The sequence below is a fragment of the Cylas formicarius genome, unplaced genomic scaffold (assembly GCF_029955315.1).
Source record: "Cylas formicarius isolate icCylForm1 unplaced genomic scaffold, icCylForm1.1 PGA_scaffold_3__17_contigs__length_32017465, whole genome shotgun sequence".
In the NCBI taxonomy this organism is placed as follows: Eukaryota; Metazoa; Arthropoda; class Insecta; order Coleoptera; family Brentidae; genus Cylas; species Cylas formicarius.
In genome coordinates this window covers 8,266,869-8,284,557 of record NW_026844326.1, presented here as the reverse complement: position 1 = coordinate 8,284,557, position 17,689 = coordinate 8,266,869, and the positions used below count along the sequence as shown (strand labels likewise).

The 17,689-nt window shown below is 32.8% G+C and overlaps 1 protein-coding gene across 14 annotated transcripts in view; it reads left to right on the top strand.

The window, feature by feature from the left end:
- The window catches only part of LOC132700049 (ATP-sensitive inward rectifier potassium channel 11-like), a 98,333-nt gene that overhangs the window by 59,496 nt on the left and 21,148 nt on the right, over nucleotides 1-17,689 (top strand). For 6 of the 14 annotated variants that reach the window (XR_009618593.1, XM_060667137.1, XM_060667140.1 and 3 more), the window contains exon 3: nucleotides 8,732-8,990. Coding sequence is in view for 13 of the 14 variants with exons in the window: in XM_060667137.1 (XP_060523120.1) it covers nucleotides 8,732-8,990 (259 nt within the window). In the remaining variant the exon portion in view is untranslated. Of the gene's footprint in view, nucleotides 1-1,027; nucleotides 2,352-3,219; nucleotides 3,404-8,731; nucleotides 8,991-17,689 lie in introns of those variants that run through there. The other 8 variants (XM_060667145.1, XM_060667146.1, XM_060667141.1 and 5 more) reach the window with 6 other exon arrangements.

Genomic DNA, 17,689 nt, shown 5'->3' with positions numbered 1-17,689 from the left:
AATAAGTACTTTTTTTGTATTTTTAAATAGTTTTTATTGTTATTTCAATTTAAGAATTTAGTTTATTGATTAAATCGTTATTTTCGTTTTTTGTCCTTCCTGCAAAGACAAATTTGGGTATAAGGTGAAAAATAGTGAATTTTAAGGGCAATCCATAAATGGTATAAAAACATACCCTTTCTATTAAGAATAAAAAAGTTTTCTAGCTTACTAAAAACTTTAGAATGTTACTCCTGGTTTTTAAACATCCTGTATGACGTATTGTCATGTAATATTAAAGAGGCGCCAACTCTAAGGATGTTCAAAAGAAATCTGATTGATTAGAGTATATAAAAATTAAGTAACAATGAATTAGAAAAAAAATCAGGGTTATAGTTGGTATTGTAGCTTTAATTTTAAAAAAATATTGTAAAAAAATCCTGTAATTTGTAACATTTGTAGCAATTTGCTACTTGTATATATAATAATATACAAGTAATAATAATTAATATTATGGGAGCGCTAAACTTCTGATTGATATTATAAATGCGTTTTTATTAATTTGTTTAATTTGATCTTAGTCTTATCCACTGTGCAAAATAAAACCTTTACTTTTATATAACAATAAATAAATTATAAAGGCGAAAGTCCTGATGGAAAATACGAAACTTCTAGAGCATATCTCATTAAATTAAGGGTTTAAATTCAAATTAAAAGTCATCATCGAGTGTTTCCATACCAGTGAAATTCCGCTTACACTTTCAATTAGCAATATAATTGGTTTTTAATTTTATGTCGAGATTTTTGTCTCCTAACGATTATGGCTTATAGAATCTACGCCGTGAGTGTAGGCTTTGTATAGTGGTTACGAAGCATAGTTATGTAAATGTTTTGTTATACAGGGTCGGATCAATTTCTAAATGCATGTCATATGAAAGCGGTGATCTCCATATCTCTTAAACAAAAATATTCTCTCTCTCTCTCTCTCTCTCTCTCTCTCTCTCTCTCTCTCTCTCTCTCTCTCTCTCTCTCTCTCTCTCTCTCTCTCTTCTCTTTCATATATTTCATTATCTCAATCTATTGCATTTTCAGCTATTTGTTTTACTGTGAATATCTGATCCTGTGTACTTCTTCCCTTTCTGCATCCACTCTGAGATTCTTGTGGAGTATTTTTTCTCACCGCTTTAATCCTTCTGTACAGGACTGGTTTTCATATTTTTATTGCGGCACATAGAGGATTTATCCCCTTTTTTAGATATTGGGTCTATTAAAGACGAAGGACGGTCCACACCTTATTAAATAATTTGTATTGTATTTGTATTTATTGTATAATTATTATTTCTTCTCTTCTTATATTACCTATCATCTTCTTTATCTCCATGGCATACTTACGTGGAGTGTTCTTGTAATTTTTGCCCCCATCTCTGCATCATTTCCTTGTCTGTTCTTAATACCTCTCCATTTGTGTTTTTAATTTATGTCAAAAGATCTTCAAACAGAAATTTAACATTTTACCATTTTATTGGTAAAATGTTCAGGTAAAATATTTTTTTGTTAACCGTTATCAATTTGAATGCGCTTTTTTTAAAGATTGTTAAATGTATTTTGTATACAAATTTTTGAAAAAATATTATTTGATCGCCCAACAATAATTTGTAAATAAAATAATCAAACAACGGGGTCACCGTAACATAAATGAGCATAAGACAAATAACATTCCCACTACTAGCCGTCTTTGTTTTAAAATTTGCGTCACTTTTCTATTACTCCATCATCATTCCAGTTCAGATGTGACACTGTATAAAAGATACAAAACGACTGTTTGTGCATAAAGTTTAATCGGTAGATAGACGATAGTTCCTGACTGGACGATCACAAAAAACATCCACTTGCGTGTGGGTCTAGGTTGATCAAGTTTGTTCGATCTGAAAGCACGTATAACAAAGGGTCATTACGTTTCCCCAAAATTCGTGCTATAATATTTGCTTTCGCATAAATAGACTGTTGCACACTAATGATGTTAGCTGTAGAAGTGCTGAATAATTTCACTCACTTAAAAACGAAGTTGCAATGGCGACGAAACAGTATAGTGGTTTGGTCAGAAAAAACAAACAAAATACTTATTTCTCGGGCTTAATCCCAGTTATACTGCTATAAGCTCCGGTAAAAGTTAATTATATCATACAAATCATGGACCCGGTAGTGGTGTGCGATAAGAACAGTGATATCAACGATAAGGGTAGCGATTCAAGCAAGAAACACAAGATGGGAGCAATGGGAAACGGCATCAAGAGGTGTTTTTCGCAAATGTCGATGATGGCCTCCAAGGCTACGTATTCCGGAGAAGAAGCGTGGCATCACACCTGGTCCAGGTAAAAATCTTCAAAAATATCATTTATTAAGTGTACTTAAGGTCGATGATTTCCGTTATTAAGAGACTATACCTAACTAAACAATACCGAAGCTTAATAGTATATTATGCAACAAGTGCCTTAAACGGCATTTGACTCACAAGTTTATTTTACACGAGCGGAGCGAGTATTTAATAAACGAGTGAGTTAAAAAGTTTACCGAACGTATTGCATACTATACTTTTTCTACAACCGTTAGTTTTTGGGTACATTTTCGCAAAACAACACGCATACATTCACTGACATGACCGTCAGAATTGACAAAGGTCAAAATTCAAAGCGTGGGAAATATCTCCGAAAACATCCGATTGCTCCCGAGTCTGTACCGTAAAATCCCGGAAATGTCCGGATTCAGGGGAAAGGAAACTGACGTGGTAAAGTAACGCTTCCCGCACTCTAGATCGGTGGGTAATTAGGTATTTTAAAGACGGGAGTAGAAAAACGAAATTCCCATTTGGGTTTACTTTGATCTTTCTAGCCATTTCTTTTTCAACATTACTCAAGTGATGAATAAACAGATCTGCAATTTCTTTTTTATTTACGATTTTCTGGGCTCTCATTGTTTTTTTTTTCTAATGATTTTCACACTTTGCACTCACAAGTTTGCAAGTATGAATATAAGCAGTTGGTTATCGAATTGGGATATTCAAATGATTTGATATAACGTGTAGTCACCGGAACTTGAATACCACGCGATGAATGTTACAACTTTTCAGAAAAAACGCGGAAAATCAACAAAATAATGGCGTCACGTGTATTGATAAAACCCGACGTATATACGTACGAGAATACAATCGACTTCGTGTGTCTGTCAAGTTTCCCCGAGAATTTGTTTAATAATGGTTATCGCGTCTGCAGCTACTGTGTTTCGTTCGCGAACGATACGCGTGTGCATACATCCTCGAACATAAAATTATATTTAAAATGCTTAGGAGACAGTCAAAGTCGGAAACGTTCCTCAACAGATACGATTCGGAACTGATTCGTAACTGGAATCGACATCACAGGCGATTGTGAGTGTGAGTTTTTAAAGACACGTAATTTTCACATGTTTTTAACGCCCCCTTTTTTGCACACTGCCGTAATACGGTGTACTGAATGTACCGTGATAACCTGTTTATGTTTTGGGTCAGCGTTTGATTACAAAAATATAGTAATTTTCGAACTGACTGAAATGGTAAGCTAGTGGTTTGTTAATTCACCAACAAATTTTATGCCTTTTTGGCAGTAGATATTTCGTTCCACTGTGTGAGAATCAAATCAAGGATATTTTGTATCATATAGGGAATTCACAATAACAGTATTTTGTTTTTGGAAAACTTATTATAATTTTTTTTGGCTGTGTGAATGTACTATTGTTATATATTAATCATAGGATCGAATAGAATAGACTGATGGGGCGTTCAAAATAAAAAAAAAAACATTGAAACAATAATAATTAGAAATAAGAACTAGAAGTTCATATTTTCACATGACAATTGTTTCGACAACACCATGTCTTTATCAAATGCCACATTTGATAAAGACACGGTGTTGCCGAAACAATTGTCATTTGAAAATACATAATTTCGTGAAAATCTGAACTGCTAGTTCTTATTTATTTTATTAAATGGATTTTCATCAAGTAAAAGGCATCTCAGTTCAATAATCAGAAGTAACTAACTAGTATATGTTATTGACAAATATTAAGCTAGTGACTACACATAATACAAAATTTGAGTCCAAAGTGGTATGCCTCCAAGTATTCATTAGTGTTAAAAAAACATTTTAAGTAAATAAGTCTTTCGTTTTTATATTAAGTAGGTTCTGAAAATCTAAAGTCTGATAATGATAAATAAAAAATAATTGTAATATTGAATTTATTTTAACACATGAAAAGGATACATCGCAAAAGGAGAAGTTGAAGTTACACTTCCCCACTTAACCTTCAATTGTCGAATGTAAAATATTTGTTAATTGCACAGGTCTACAAAATTAAACTTTTTGACAGATGTTTTTATTTTGAAAACCGATTTTATAGTCTTGATAGGCTGATTTCAAAAATTCTATGCATTTATTTGTGTCACGTAAGTTTTTTTTGAAATTATTAAAGGAAAAAAAACGTATTTCTAAACTAATTTATTTTTTATTCAGTAAAAAAGTGAAATAGTTTTTTGAGTGAAATCTTCGTCTTTTTGCCAGAAAGCTGCTCTGTCCGGACATTCGGCTGTGTTTTTTGAAGGGCATATCCCATTTTAACATCCAGCGGTAGTCCGCCATCATTATTATGCTCCATCTGCCTTGGTATCACCGTTCCATTTCCTATAGTCCTGGTGCTAACTGCTCCAAGATTTTCAAGAATATAATTCAAGTGTGAAAACAGGAAATGTACTTTCAAATTCATATTACAACCTAGACGTTTAACATTTTGAAAAATACTTTCGTAGTTTTCGTCCTTGGAGTTGCCAAGAAACTTATCAATTTCTTCTTTAAATGAAACCCAGAGATTGGTCGTTGTGTTTTGAAAATCCATCTCTTTGCATAATGATCTTATCTGAGGCTCAACAAAAATACCTTCGTTTATCTTGGCATCAGATATGGCTGGAAATATCTCGCACAAATATTTAATATATAAAATAGTAAAATTTTTTGGGGTCAACTATCTCTTAATACATTTGTGCTACCAGCTGTAAGGCTTGTTCTAGAGAATCATTCTATTTGACTCCAATGTTTATCTCTTGCCCGACTATCACACTCACAAATAAAGCACGCACAGCACTTTAAGGTCACCACTGATGTTCTTGGTAGTTTATATTCTTCAGAAGAAGGGGACCTCTTTTGAATTACGCTTTCTTGAGTCAATAAACAGGCGCCATACAGCACATTTCCTAATTTTGAAACTTAATCAGGAATATTTACAATACACTAGCGGTGCTTCCTGAACAAAATATTGATATAATTCTTTTTCGCGGTTCCGGTAAAAGCTTGATTTGCCAAGTAAATGCTTGTCACGAAGTCTGAACGCTAACAATTCGGATGCACCCTTTGGAAAGTGCAAATCTCTAATAAAATCATTTAATTCGTTCTAATTAAACACTTCGGGCTCTCTGAAATCTGGTGTGAAATCTGAGTCATCTGGGTCGAATAGCAGAGTCGTGCTTGGGATACATCATTTGTCTCTTATTTTTTATATTGAATCCTTGAACATTACACGAACAAAATAATGATCTTCATTGTGATTCCTAGGCTCTTGCCGTACCATAGAAACACGAAAGCTTAAACATTTCATCCTTCTTGCCAGTTTCTTAATACTTCAACGCAAACGGAACAAATATTATGAGGAGCCCGGGACCAAGAAAATCGCCAATTTTTATACCAAAAGAAGCGTGGTATACATTTTTCACAAAATAAGTTATAGTTTCCCTTTGTTTTACTACGTCATACTACAACAGATATAAAAAAAGTTATTTGGATTGTTCTTCCATATTTATAAGTTGTAGAACACTAGAAATACGCAACAATGAAGACAACAGCATCGAACAATACAACCAAACTGCGCATAAGCATGTTACAACTCTACAACAACTCTGTTGCTTTGCAGAGAAATTTAATATTTTGCAGTGTTGCAAAATCACATTTAATTTCTATCAGCACTGTCTAAACCAGCAAATATCATGAAATGGAAGATTTTAAATCATTTGTTAAGAAAGACCTTCCATCTAATTCCAAACGTGACAAGTAATGTTTAAAGTGTAACTTCTGTTAAAAATGTCAAAGGCTATAAGAGGATTGAAGCAGATGATGCACATGTTTCCCAACCTTACCCATACCCCGATTTTTCTATGAAAGAATAGTCCATATAAGCATATATGTTGTTCCTTTCTGGTTAGTAATTTTACTGTCCTTACCCGTTTTAGAGTTAATAAAATTGTTAACCATTTAACGCCCGTTTTTGATTTATTGTTAACAACTAACTTACATTTTTTTAACAACATCAGTCAATTTGTGCTAAACTATTTTTTCCGCGTTATACTTAAGATTACAATTACAATACAAAATTTTGTAAATTCGGTTTCATTGTTTTAATTCAAGGACATTTCTTTTGGAATGCAGTAAAAAATGAGGATCCAATTTCACAGAAGGTGTCCTATAATTATTATAATATTCTGCTGCGCCTGTACTCTTTTAAGGGCTCCAAATATTTATCAGATTTACTGTACTCTACAAGGCCCCTTAGAAAACTGCAATTTTTTTAATGAAATTGTCAATATCTTAATCTCTCTATCTAAATATTTCTGTATTCTGTATTTGCTGAATTTACGTAAAACATACTATTAAAAACTATCCAGAACACCTGTGAAAATTCCCATTAACGTTTTGTTCAAGAGTTTCTAAATTAGATCCACTATAAAAAATACAGTGTCATCTGCAAATGTGAGATAGCGCCCAAACAGGCCACCCCGTCTCACGGGCTATAGTGAGTATAAAAGTGAAAAGTGAAAAGCACGAAATCTTGAGGTACCCCACATCCATTATTTGGGCTGGGTCTTTTATGAAACTTGTCAAGCCCAACATACCTGTTTATAAAGTCAGATAATCTATTCTTAACGAGAATTTCACTAACTTTAGACATTGCGCACAAAACTGTACTTGGTCTATAATCCCGCATGTTATTTGGATCATCTGATTTAAATAAATCTGTTACTTTACCTACTTTGAAAGTTTAGAAAATACTCCTGTTACAATTACTTGGCTAATTAACATAATGAAAGTTGGTAGTAACGGTTCACAAAAAATAATATCTCTTACACTAATATTACCATACCTTGCATCACCAAATTTACTGAAAAAATCTTATTATTGTAGTATCCTCTGTTTCTTTATGGCGGGTACATTTTGGAGCACTCTGTATACGATTAAAACTACTTATGTACAGAAAAGAAAATTGAAAGGAAATAAGGAAATTATTTTTAAATAGCTCGATAAACTAAACGACGCAAATGAAAAGGTCCTAATTTTTATTAAGCTTTTGGTTAGGCACGTTTCTTCTTCTTTGTCTGTTCCGTCGTCTTCCTTAATTTGATTTTGTGTATGAATTGCTAGATTGTAATATTTTTTTGTCTCTTAAGATGATTACAGTATATTTCATAGTGCTTATTTCTTTATACATGGAGAGAGGCGACGGCCGAATTACCGCGGTTTCTTGACCGATTTAAATTTAGTAAAATCAGGATAAATTTACGTCGTTTTCTTCCACTAGGCAATTAAAAATGACCCTCCACATTCTTAATTTCATTATTCCTCTCATTGTTACCACTTTAAATTAAGTAGCAAGATGATTGTTTTGACATTTTGCTACCCTACTCAACCTAACCAATGATTTATACATTGAATTAATGAAAACAAACTCTGCTCCATGTAATTGTAGTATTAAGGAATGTTTACCTCTAACAAGGCCAATTTGAATAACACGGACATATCAATTGTAAATAAACTAAAATTTCTCGAAACTGGAAAACCTAGTCAGACATCCTATTGATTTAAATGACGTTGGGGATATCCTTGAGTGTAATAAAAATAAACTCTGAAAAGTGACGAAAATTACTTACTGTGTCTTCTCAGTTTTATGCCAGTTTAGGTTACATTCCTTGGCCTACAAAAATTTATACGTCGTGCATAAATAATCGTGCACTTTATAGTCGAGTCGGATAGGAGAAAAATAATTCTGGTGTAGCTTGTCTCAATATGTCCTATTTTAATCTTGGCGTGATTCAAATGTTTAAATCCCATGAGTTTTGGATTTTCCCTATATGTTTTAGGCGTATTACTATTTTGTTTGTATAAATACCAATGTGAGTGGAATATTTGAAAATTTGTTTTTACAACAAATTGTAGAAAGTCTCATTCTACATCTTTGTCTGGCATGAAAATATATGACGATATACTTTCAGACAACTTCTTGATGTATAGTCAAAAAGAAAACCTCTGTAGTCCAGACTACTTATGTTTATGCCTACAATGACTTTAATCTTTTCTCTTTTCGCATTCTACTTATCACCAAGGGTTTCAACTATATATGATATGGTAATCGATATTAAACTTTTCAATACTGAGGACAGAGAAGTGCATTTTCACTGATTTAAATTGTTCTCATTACTAATTAATACATTTTCAAACATCCTGGAAAATATTGTCTTATGGAATAGGCTCCAGGAAGGAACTATAGTCTTTACTAAGTTTGAGCGATTATACTTCAGCAGAAGAATAAAATTATTTTGTGCGAGCACCATGTATAAAGCGCCTTTCAAATAAATATTTGTTCTGTAGCTTACAACATGTAAAAATGACCAATTTGGTTTCAGATACCGGCAAAGTCGATTCAACGCTAGAAGGATTCGAAAGCGAGTAGTGTTCAAGCACGGAGACTGCAATGTGGTCCAGGGCAACGTTGCCAAACGACGAAGGAAGTACCTGCAGGACATCTTCACCACTCTGGTGGACGCGCAATGGCGCTGGACGCTGTTGGTGTTCGCGCTGGGGTTCTTGCTGTCCTGGTTACTCTTTGCCTCGATCTGGTGGTTGATTGTGTTTACGCATGGAGACCTCAACCCGGAGAATGCGGTTAGTTTATGGTTTTGTTTTGCTTTATGGGCTTTTAAGTATTTTATTTATTGGTATAATATGAGACAAGAGAAGTCTTTAATAGAACGCTTAATCAAAGACAAGCATAATTAATTGGGAACCATTAGTTTGCCTCGTCTTTCGGCGATAGAATGTCCTCTACGACAAAGCCTACAAATAATTTTACATATCATGTTATGTTACTCCGTTAAAATATAAAAACAGTTAAAGATATTAAATTTCAATCTTAATGAAACCTACTAACTTTTGTCTGTTCAGAATGTTCAATTTGCAATTGTGATATGTCGGGATATTTATTTATTTATTAATTTAGACAACTTTAAAGGTCTTAAGCACAATGACCAAGTTACGTATAATAAACTAATAATAAACCTATATTTACTAAATGAGAATACTGTCTTTTTAAATTATTTACAAATATATTTTTGCATTCGCCAAATATGTCACCCCTTTATTCAACTTCATTGTAGTTAATTGTCATATTTGAACCTGCAGACTTTTTCTGCTAACTGGTCCCTGCATATTTCATAAATATTCTCGTTTTATTGGATACATTTATATTCACAATATTTATGATTTTGTTGTCGACCGCTAAGTTTAGAATTTTTCTATTGCAGAGAGACAACAAGGTATATTTTATTAAGTTGTTTACATAAATGGTCCCAATGTTTCTTTTTAGTATGATGCTGGCAAGACAAAACATTTTTTTAAGGCTCTCTACCATCTAAATGCATTTTGCATAGAAAGGGGACCCAATATTGCTAACAAACTGAAACTTCTACACAATGTAAATGACAATTTTAAGGCAAACATCAATACAGATCTTTTTTAACCGACACGAATTCAAGGGTGATGTCAGTACTAAGTGCAAAATTAATTTTAGATTTCAAATATCTATGGTTACTTTGTATATCTTGTTGTAACAACTCACCAGCAGTCTTATTTTCCCGGATAGTTTAATGTCATCCGCAAATAACAAAGCTTTTGAGTTCGACAATCGACAATATCATTTATAAATAGTAAAAACAACTAAGGTCCCTCGCGAACGTTGTGGCACTCCATAAAAAGCTAAACATTGGATGTAAAATTTTTTATAGAGACATAATAGAAACGCTTATCAAGATATGATTTTATGATCAAGGACCAATCTTTGCTGAATGTGTTCTAGCTTGAAAATGATAATACCATGTTACCAAGGCCTTGGCAAAATCGATATACTCCACAAAATCAAAAGGATTACCTGTAGTACATCTAAAAAATTGTATTAGATTTGTTCACTTTGAACTGAATGGTTTAACTGTTCCGTTCACAGTTTTTGAAAAATATTTTCCTTAAATTAAGGACATACAATATATACAATAGATACTTTAGATACCAAAACTAGTGTCAACCTATTAACGATGTCACATTTAATTGTCTTCCTTGGAAGAGAAAACCTCGAGTATCGACTAAGAATGTCACCCCTAAGCTATAGCATATTAATATTTTTATATAGCGATTCAGTTTCCAACGAGTATTTTTTGAATATAACTCAGATCATTTAATTGTGTACGGCAGATAAAAATTTTTAACTCAAAGTGATTACAAAGGTTACCATGCTTGTTTTCAGTGTGGTAGCTGGTAATAACCATAAAATTAATTAATTAATTAATAGGGTAATTAAGATATAGATTAAAATAGAATGAAAAATTAAGTTTTTTCATTTTAGGGACGAAATAAACATTAAAAAATTTCCGAAATATTAGACTATTATTAAAACACATTTTCTATATTTTAAAAAAAATATTTTTTTTTAACGAGTGAAAGGGATTGAATTAGATTATGCCTTTTCAGCTAAATTTAAAGGAAAACAAAAGCAATGACATGGAAAAAAATAATTACTCACATATCTGACTTCATTTATTCAAAGATCGCTTACACGGGTAGCAACAAATTTACTATAATAAATAATTTTTTGATTCTAAAAATAGCTTGCTGATAAAAAATGAGCTAAATTCTTTCGGCTTTGATAAATTCGATCTGGAAAATTAAGAGCGTTAATGTGAATCAAAAGTGTGCTACAATCACGTACGTGAATCGTAAACATCACCAGCGAATGACTGCGACCGACACCAGTAAACAATAAACAAATTTACCAAACGATAGTGCTATCGGTGCTTATCGGTGCGTCAAATTAATGAATGCAAAATAACCTAGAAAATTTTTCAGGCACATGAAGGTGTGAAAGAAAGCAAAAAGTGCAAAATGAAAAGAAAAGAAAAATGTTACCACCCAATAATTATCAATATATGAACAATATTGTAAGGCCACTATTAAAATAGACAGCAAGTCGAAGTGGTGGTTCGTTGCTTAAGCCGCAGATAAAGAGGGCAACAGAATCACCATGTGCCTTGAACCGTATGGACTCGTCTAGTTCATTTTCCAACCTCAGTGAATTATTAATTTATTAATAGTTTAAATATAACAAAAAAAATGTTCATTCGCATTTCCAGTATCATTCGTATTATCGTATTTATAATTTGCAAGATTTGTGGTGACCACAAGAAGCTTAACGTATTATTGAGTGGTGGCAGCTGAATAATACATTTTTCAAATCAAGCCCGTTTAAATATTAAATGGTTTCTACCAATTTAAGGACCATAGGCAAGTAAGTTATGTACAACAATAACATATTAATCATGGGACCAAAAGCAAAAAAGAATTACTTAGTCCTGTTACTCTTGATAATATAAAAATCATTAATATTTCGCATTTTTAACTTCAGTAGTAAATTGTCCCAGGCGTGGTATTTTTATCCAGATTTACAGCAGGCTCAATCTAAAACTAATCGAAACGCTTTTTAGGTATTATTAATTATAATAATAAACTTCCAGAACGTTGATACTATTTCCTGTGTCGACTCCTACAATTTCCTGTCAGAGTTCGCTGAGTGGTTCACAGTCGACAAGTACATGCAGAGGAGTTTCATCCGCTGCGTTGCATCTTGGACATAATACGTCTTATATGTTGCCAATGTTCCTAAGATGCTTTCTTGTTGACCAGTGTCCAGTTATCAGTCCAGCCTCAGCTGATTCCTATTGAGCTCGATAAGGCTGGAAGCAAGAGTTCGGGACTGCCCCTGAAAGAGGGCTTTAATGTGTCTCTTACCTTTAGCTTCAAGCCACAGATCGGTAGTGTACTTGTGTGAGAAGTTCCACTTTTTGCTAGCCTATCTGTCCTCTCGTTGCCTGGGATTACACAGTGTCCTGGGACCCAGACGAGTGCTGACGTGATTTGCCTTAGCAAGCCTGTCAAGCATCTCAATGCAATCTCGGATCATCCTTGAGGTGATTTCGATTGACATGGGCGACCCGTGGTCTGCACGGCTATCGCAACAGATATATATGTGTTTGTCCCTGTAATAATAATAATAATAATAATAATAATAATAATAATAATAATAAAGTAATTATAAATAATAAGTATAAGTTATAATAATGGAGAGATATTTCATATTGAGTTGAAGACCAACAGCTCAAATAAAAGGATTATTGATTTGATGACAGAAATTTGTAGAACATTATTTACATCAGTCCGAAAGAGCCGACAAGAATTTTGTATCTTTCGTATTCAGTACTTATAATAGACTGTTAACCAGATACCATCGACAACATTACAACATATCATTTTGAGATAAGACCAAATTCATGTACGCTTTTTTCAGACAGCATTAACATGTGGCGTAAATCTCAAGTTCGAATCGGTCAACAACAACTCTACATTATTCTTTTGTGATTTAAAGTATAGTTAATACGTTATTGTAGAGAGTACTAGAGATCCCAAAACAGAGATTGAGAGACTTCAGAGGATACTTCTAGAGAACTTAACATTCTGATACCAGAAACTACCGCGTCTCGACGGTTGATAAGATAATTGTTAACAAGCTTTCGTGTAAATAGATTCAAACCAATATAATTGAAAATTGGTAAAAGCACTGAGTAATTAAACGGTTTAGAATAGTCTAACAAAACTAACAATCATTATTATTGAGACGGGTCACGCAACAACTGCAGTTAGGTCTAAATCCCTATTACTTTCGGGGATTATATTAAATTTATTTGGGTAGCTAACCACCTGGCTTTCACTTATTTTCTCTAAAACCTCCAAGAACGTTGGCACAACACTTATAATGAGGAGGTTTTAAACTACAGCAGGATTAAAGATGTTGGGTAACCGCAGAATTGGCTAGGAGATTCCGCTTTTTCTATACATAATGTTATATGTGTAAAGTATGATATCAAAAATGACGGAAAATGCTTAATGGTAAGTTATGGTTTTAATATTAATAATTTCAAGTGTTTCAATTTTTTTTCATAATTTTTGCCATACATTTTTTTCATGAAACTTTTAGGTCTCATGATCTGGTCCGAGCTTTTCAATAGAGCCAACAATCATTAATAATACTACTGAGTAGAGGTAGAATATCGTGCTCTTAGAGTAGACCACATTTATTTAGAATTATCTAATTTTAATCTGTTAGACTAATAGGTTTTGAAGCTGCAGTTTTAGTATGTTTATATTTAATAAGCACTTTATCATTATCTTTCATCATACCTAAACGGTGCATATTTTTTGTAATTTTATACGTCTTGAAACATGTCAACATTAATTGAAATAAATTCAAACTTTTTGTCCGCAACTTCAATGTCAAATTCAAATTTTTTAGTTTCGGGTCCTTGCAAATCTTGCAGGAAAATATTTTCGTGATACTGAAAGAGAATTGTAGACTAGAGTATGGTCACTAATATTTGGAATCCAGATACAATCCTGCGTTCTCATCTTTCAACTGTTATAAGTCTCATGAAAGGCACTGTTATTATTTCTGTTACTCTTACTCGTTTTCCATTCTCCCTTAACCTATTAGGTACATTTTGGATACTTAAGCCTTTGTTGAAGTCATTTTGCAGTTGTCTTGACTGCTAACGGACTTCTCCAATTATTATTCATAAAGTTTGCGCTGGATTAACATAATAATTATTATTAAGTTCTTGTGTATTTAAACTACTAATTTATTTTTAATTTGTAACATCAATTGAGCTAGTATCATGTTAGTTTTTCAAGACTCTTTTACAAATCTTATAGATTCTTCTTACGTCGGTTGTTGATGAATTGAACGTGCTAATGTTTCTCGATTCATAATATTGGCTTCTTCAGAGCTTAACTTTACTCTTATCCGCGACTCAAGTCTCTCACCAATATGGGAACCAGTCGTCAGCCGAGCAGCTACAGAGCACAATACAAACCAGTTTTAGTTAAGTTCTGAAGAAGTCGACGCGGAACGTCAGAAATTTTGATTCACCAACCACCTAAGCAAGAGGAATCTAGAAGATTTGTGTTTTTACAGATTATTGCTTTGTGCGTGTCTGACTTTATGTACCAATACACCGATTATGTGATACTTTTTTTACGAATTTGATTTTCAAATCGTTTCTAATTAACAGCATTAAACGTAACTGTTTCAATATTTTTACAGATCAGTTTAACATAAAACATGAAAGAAAATAGGACACATGAGAAAAATGATCAGTAGATGCGATTACAGAATGTCGAACGAAAAAAACACAGAAGCAGTATAGCAAAAACTAACATACACATAATACTTAACTACCTATAATTATTTAACGATTTAACTCAATATTTATTCTAAGCTACAAAATAATTTAATATCACCAAAACAGAGATAGAATCGGCACCTATTGAACATTTTATTCTGGAATATCTATGATATTTCAAGTTTGCTAGCTCATTGAACGTTTTGGTACCTATCTCAACCTTCCAGCTCTCAGTCAAATTTTTAATTTTTTTAAAATTTTGTACCTTTTTTAAGCTAGTTTTTATATTTATATTATACAATCGCGGAGCAACATATTTACATATATGTTCTTCGTCCTTACGTTTTTGAACTTGTTGTGGGATATACTTCTTCATTTCTAATGTTATATGTACTTTGTCTAAATAAATTGCGCCCATTTGGATGTCCTTCAAAATATGAAAATTAAGATTTTTTAAAGGATTTTCCGAGACTCCGCCCTAACCCAGCACAACATATGAAAGACTCTGTACAAGCGACAAATAAAGTTGTTTTTGTTGAGCAGTATTTTTGCTAACAGTGGCCTAACTAAGCCACTGGCCTAGATAAACAAGACTATATGGCAAAGAAAAGCAAATGTTCTACAACATTGTGAGAATGCGTAAATAAACTATGTGGGAGACCAAGGCGCAGAGTAAGATAAATAAGAGACAGATGATAACAAGACCCGCACTGATATTATCTATATTTCAAACAGTTTTCATCTTCTCTATAGTAGTATTTGCAGGGAATATGCGGATTCCTCCCACAAATTTTAAACGAAGGTAAAACAAACTATTAACACTTTAAAACCAAAGACATCTCCGGGATGTGATAATATACGATTGTTTACATATTTAATTAATAAATGTTTCCATCATCAGTGCCTTCCTGACTGTCCCAAGAATTGGATTTAAGGAGAAAAAATCGACTAATGACGCAATTTGTGATCTTTCAGAGCAGATTTACTACACATTAAGGTCGAAACGGCCTAATATATTTTTGGATCTCTCCAAGGCATTTGATACCATCTCTCATTCTAGACTTTTATAAAATGAGATGTTATGGGTTTTCAGTACGCACTTACAACCTAACAAAAAGTTATTTCGCTATCAGAACTCAGTATGTTAATATAGAGGGGTTATTTGCGGTATACCACAGGGCAATGTACTTGGGCCGCTGTTCTTCTATATTTATATAAATGATTTAATGACAATAAATTCCCTTGCAAAAGTAGTAAATTTTGCTGATAATAGTCTACAAGAGAATTAACTGGCAAAATGTAGAAGAATATGCAGAAAGCGTCGTTTATGTTGTGGTTTGTGGTGGATACTCATTTCCGTCATGCAACAGCTATCTGTCGAATCTTGCCCCGTTGAAGATAGATGAAAACAGAGATTTTAGAAGCCGAATTTGTAAAGTATCTGGGAATAATTATTGTTATTATTACAGAATGTTGTTAAAAATATCAGCGGTACCTGGCCGTGTATTAACCCTAACCCTTTCACAACTTAAAAGCTTATATATTGCACTTGTTTAATCACACTTGCCTTGCGGAATTGTAGATTGGGATGGAGTTGCCGAATGTTACTTTAACAAGTTAGAGATGCTACAAAACATTTATTATTAGAATAATATATAGAAATGATTTCTCTCAAGTGATGCTTTGTTCCGGGAAGCTTTATGGTCTTATATTACTGAGGGACGTATACAAAAAAAAAAGAATTTATTAAAATCAGTGGAACACAACCACGAGGCCAGGGAAACGTCGACTTATATAACTATATGTTCAAAGGCAAATGTCCAGGGTACAATTATTTTGCACCGAGGATGTGATGCATTGCTGAACGGAACATAGGAAATGCGATATAAATTTTTAAGTGGCCAAATATTGGCTTCCTTGTACATTTTATAGCAAAGTTGTAACATCACTTTTTGAAGGGGTCTGTATAATTAAATCATGTTCCGAGTTTGAATAAATTTTAGTAAGCCAATCTTCAGTTTTTAAATTAAATATGATGGCAATGTTAAAAAATTTTTATTGTTTAGGTTATAAATTAAGTACCAGTAAAATACATTTTGACAATGACAACACGAAAATTCTTGACGATAATAACATTTTTATTTATGATTGTTATGGGTTAATAAACAAGCCTTAATTAAAGCTAAATATGCGTTATTCAATTGAAGAAAAAGTAACCATAATGGCAGTAATATGCAGGAAACAGTCTTAGAGCGGTCTCTGAAATGTCAGTTTATTTTCCTGCTAAAACTATACATTCGATTTCAACAATTCAACGTATTACTACCCAATTCGAGTCCAAAGGCACCAAAAAGATAAGCTGGACGTAAATATCAAACTACAGTGTGGCGCTCTTTAAAAAAAAATATTTTTCCTATAAATACGATGAAGAAAGAAGAGTAATATATAACCGATAACCTCACGACTGATATCTATATGGATGTATTACAAAATTACTTTTAACTGGAATATTATTGGCTCAAGGTGTCGAATCCTTTGGCTCTCTAGGTCACCTGACCTCTCGCCGAACGACTTCTTTCTGCTGGTTCACTTAAAAAGTGTTATCTATAAAAACGTTAAATTTAAAAATCTTAACCAGTTACAAAACTCTATTTCATTAGAATGTGGCATGATTTCACAATATCAACTAATCAATGTTAGAAATGAATTTTAGATATCGTTTAACTGCTAATGGAGGGTTGTATTAACATTTACTTAAAAAAATAACGTTCTTTTTGCAAAGTTTTATACGTGAGTTACAGCTTTACTATAAAATGTACAAGGGAGCCAATATTCGGCATAATATGATTTCGGATAATATTGCTGCTATAAATACATTTAAAAATTTTAAGATAGCTGTTGAGAGTTGGATACTCGATAATGGCAGAAACACTTTGACAGAGCTGATCAACCATCTTAATCTTTGTTTGTTGAAATTATAGTGTATTTTGCTGATTTTAATTTTCAAAAAATTGTTTCACTTTTTATGCTCTTTAAATTTTACTGGTTGTATTTCGGGAGAAACTCCCCTCAGAAGCGTTCAGCATT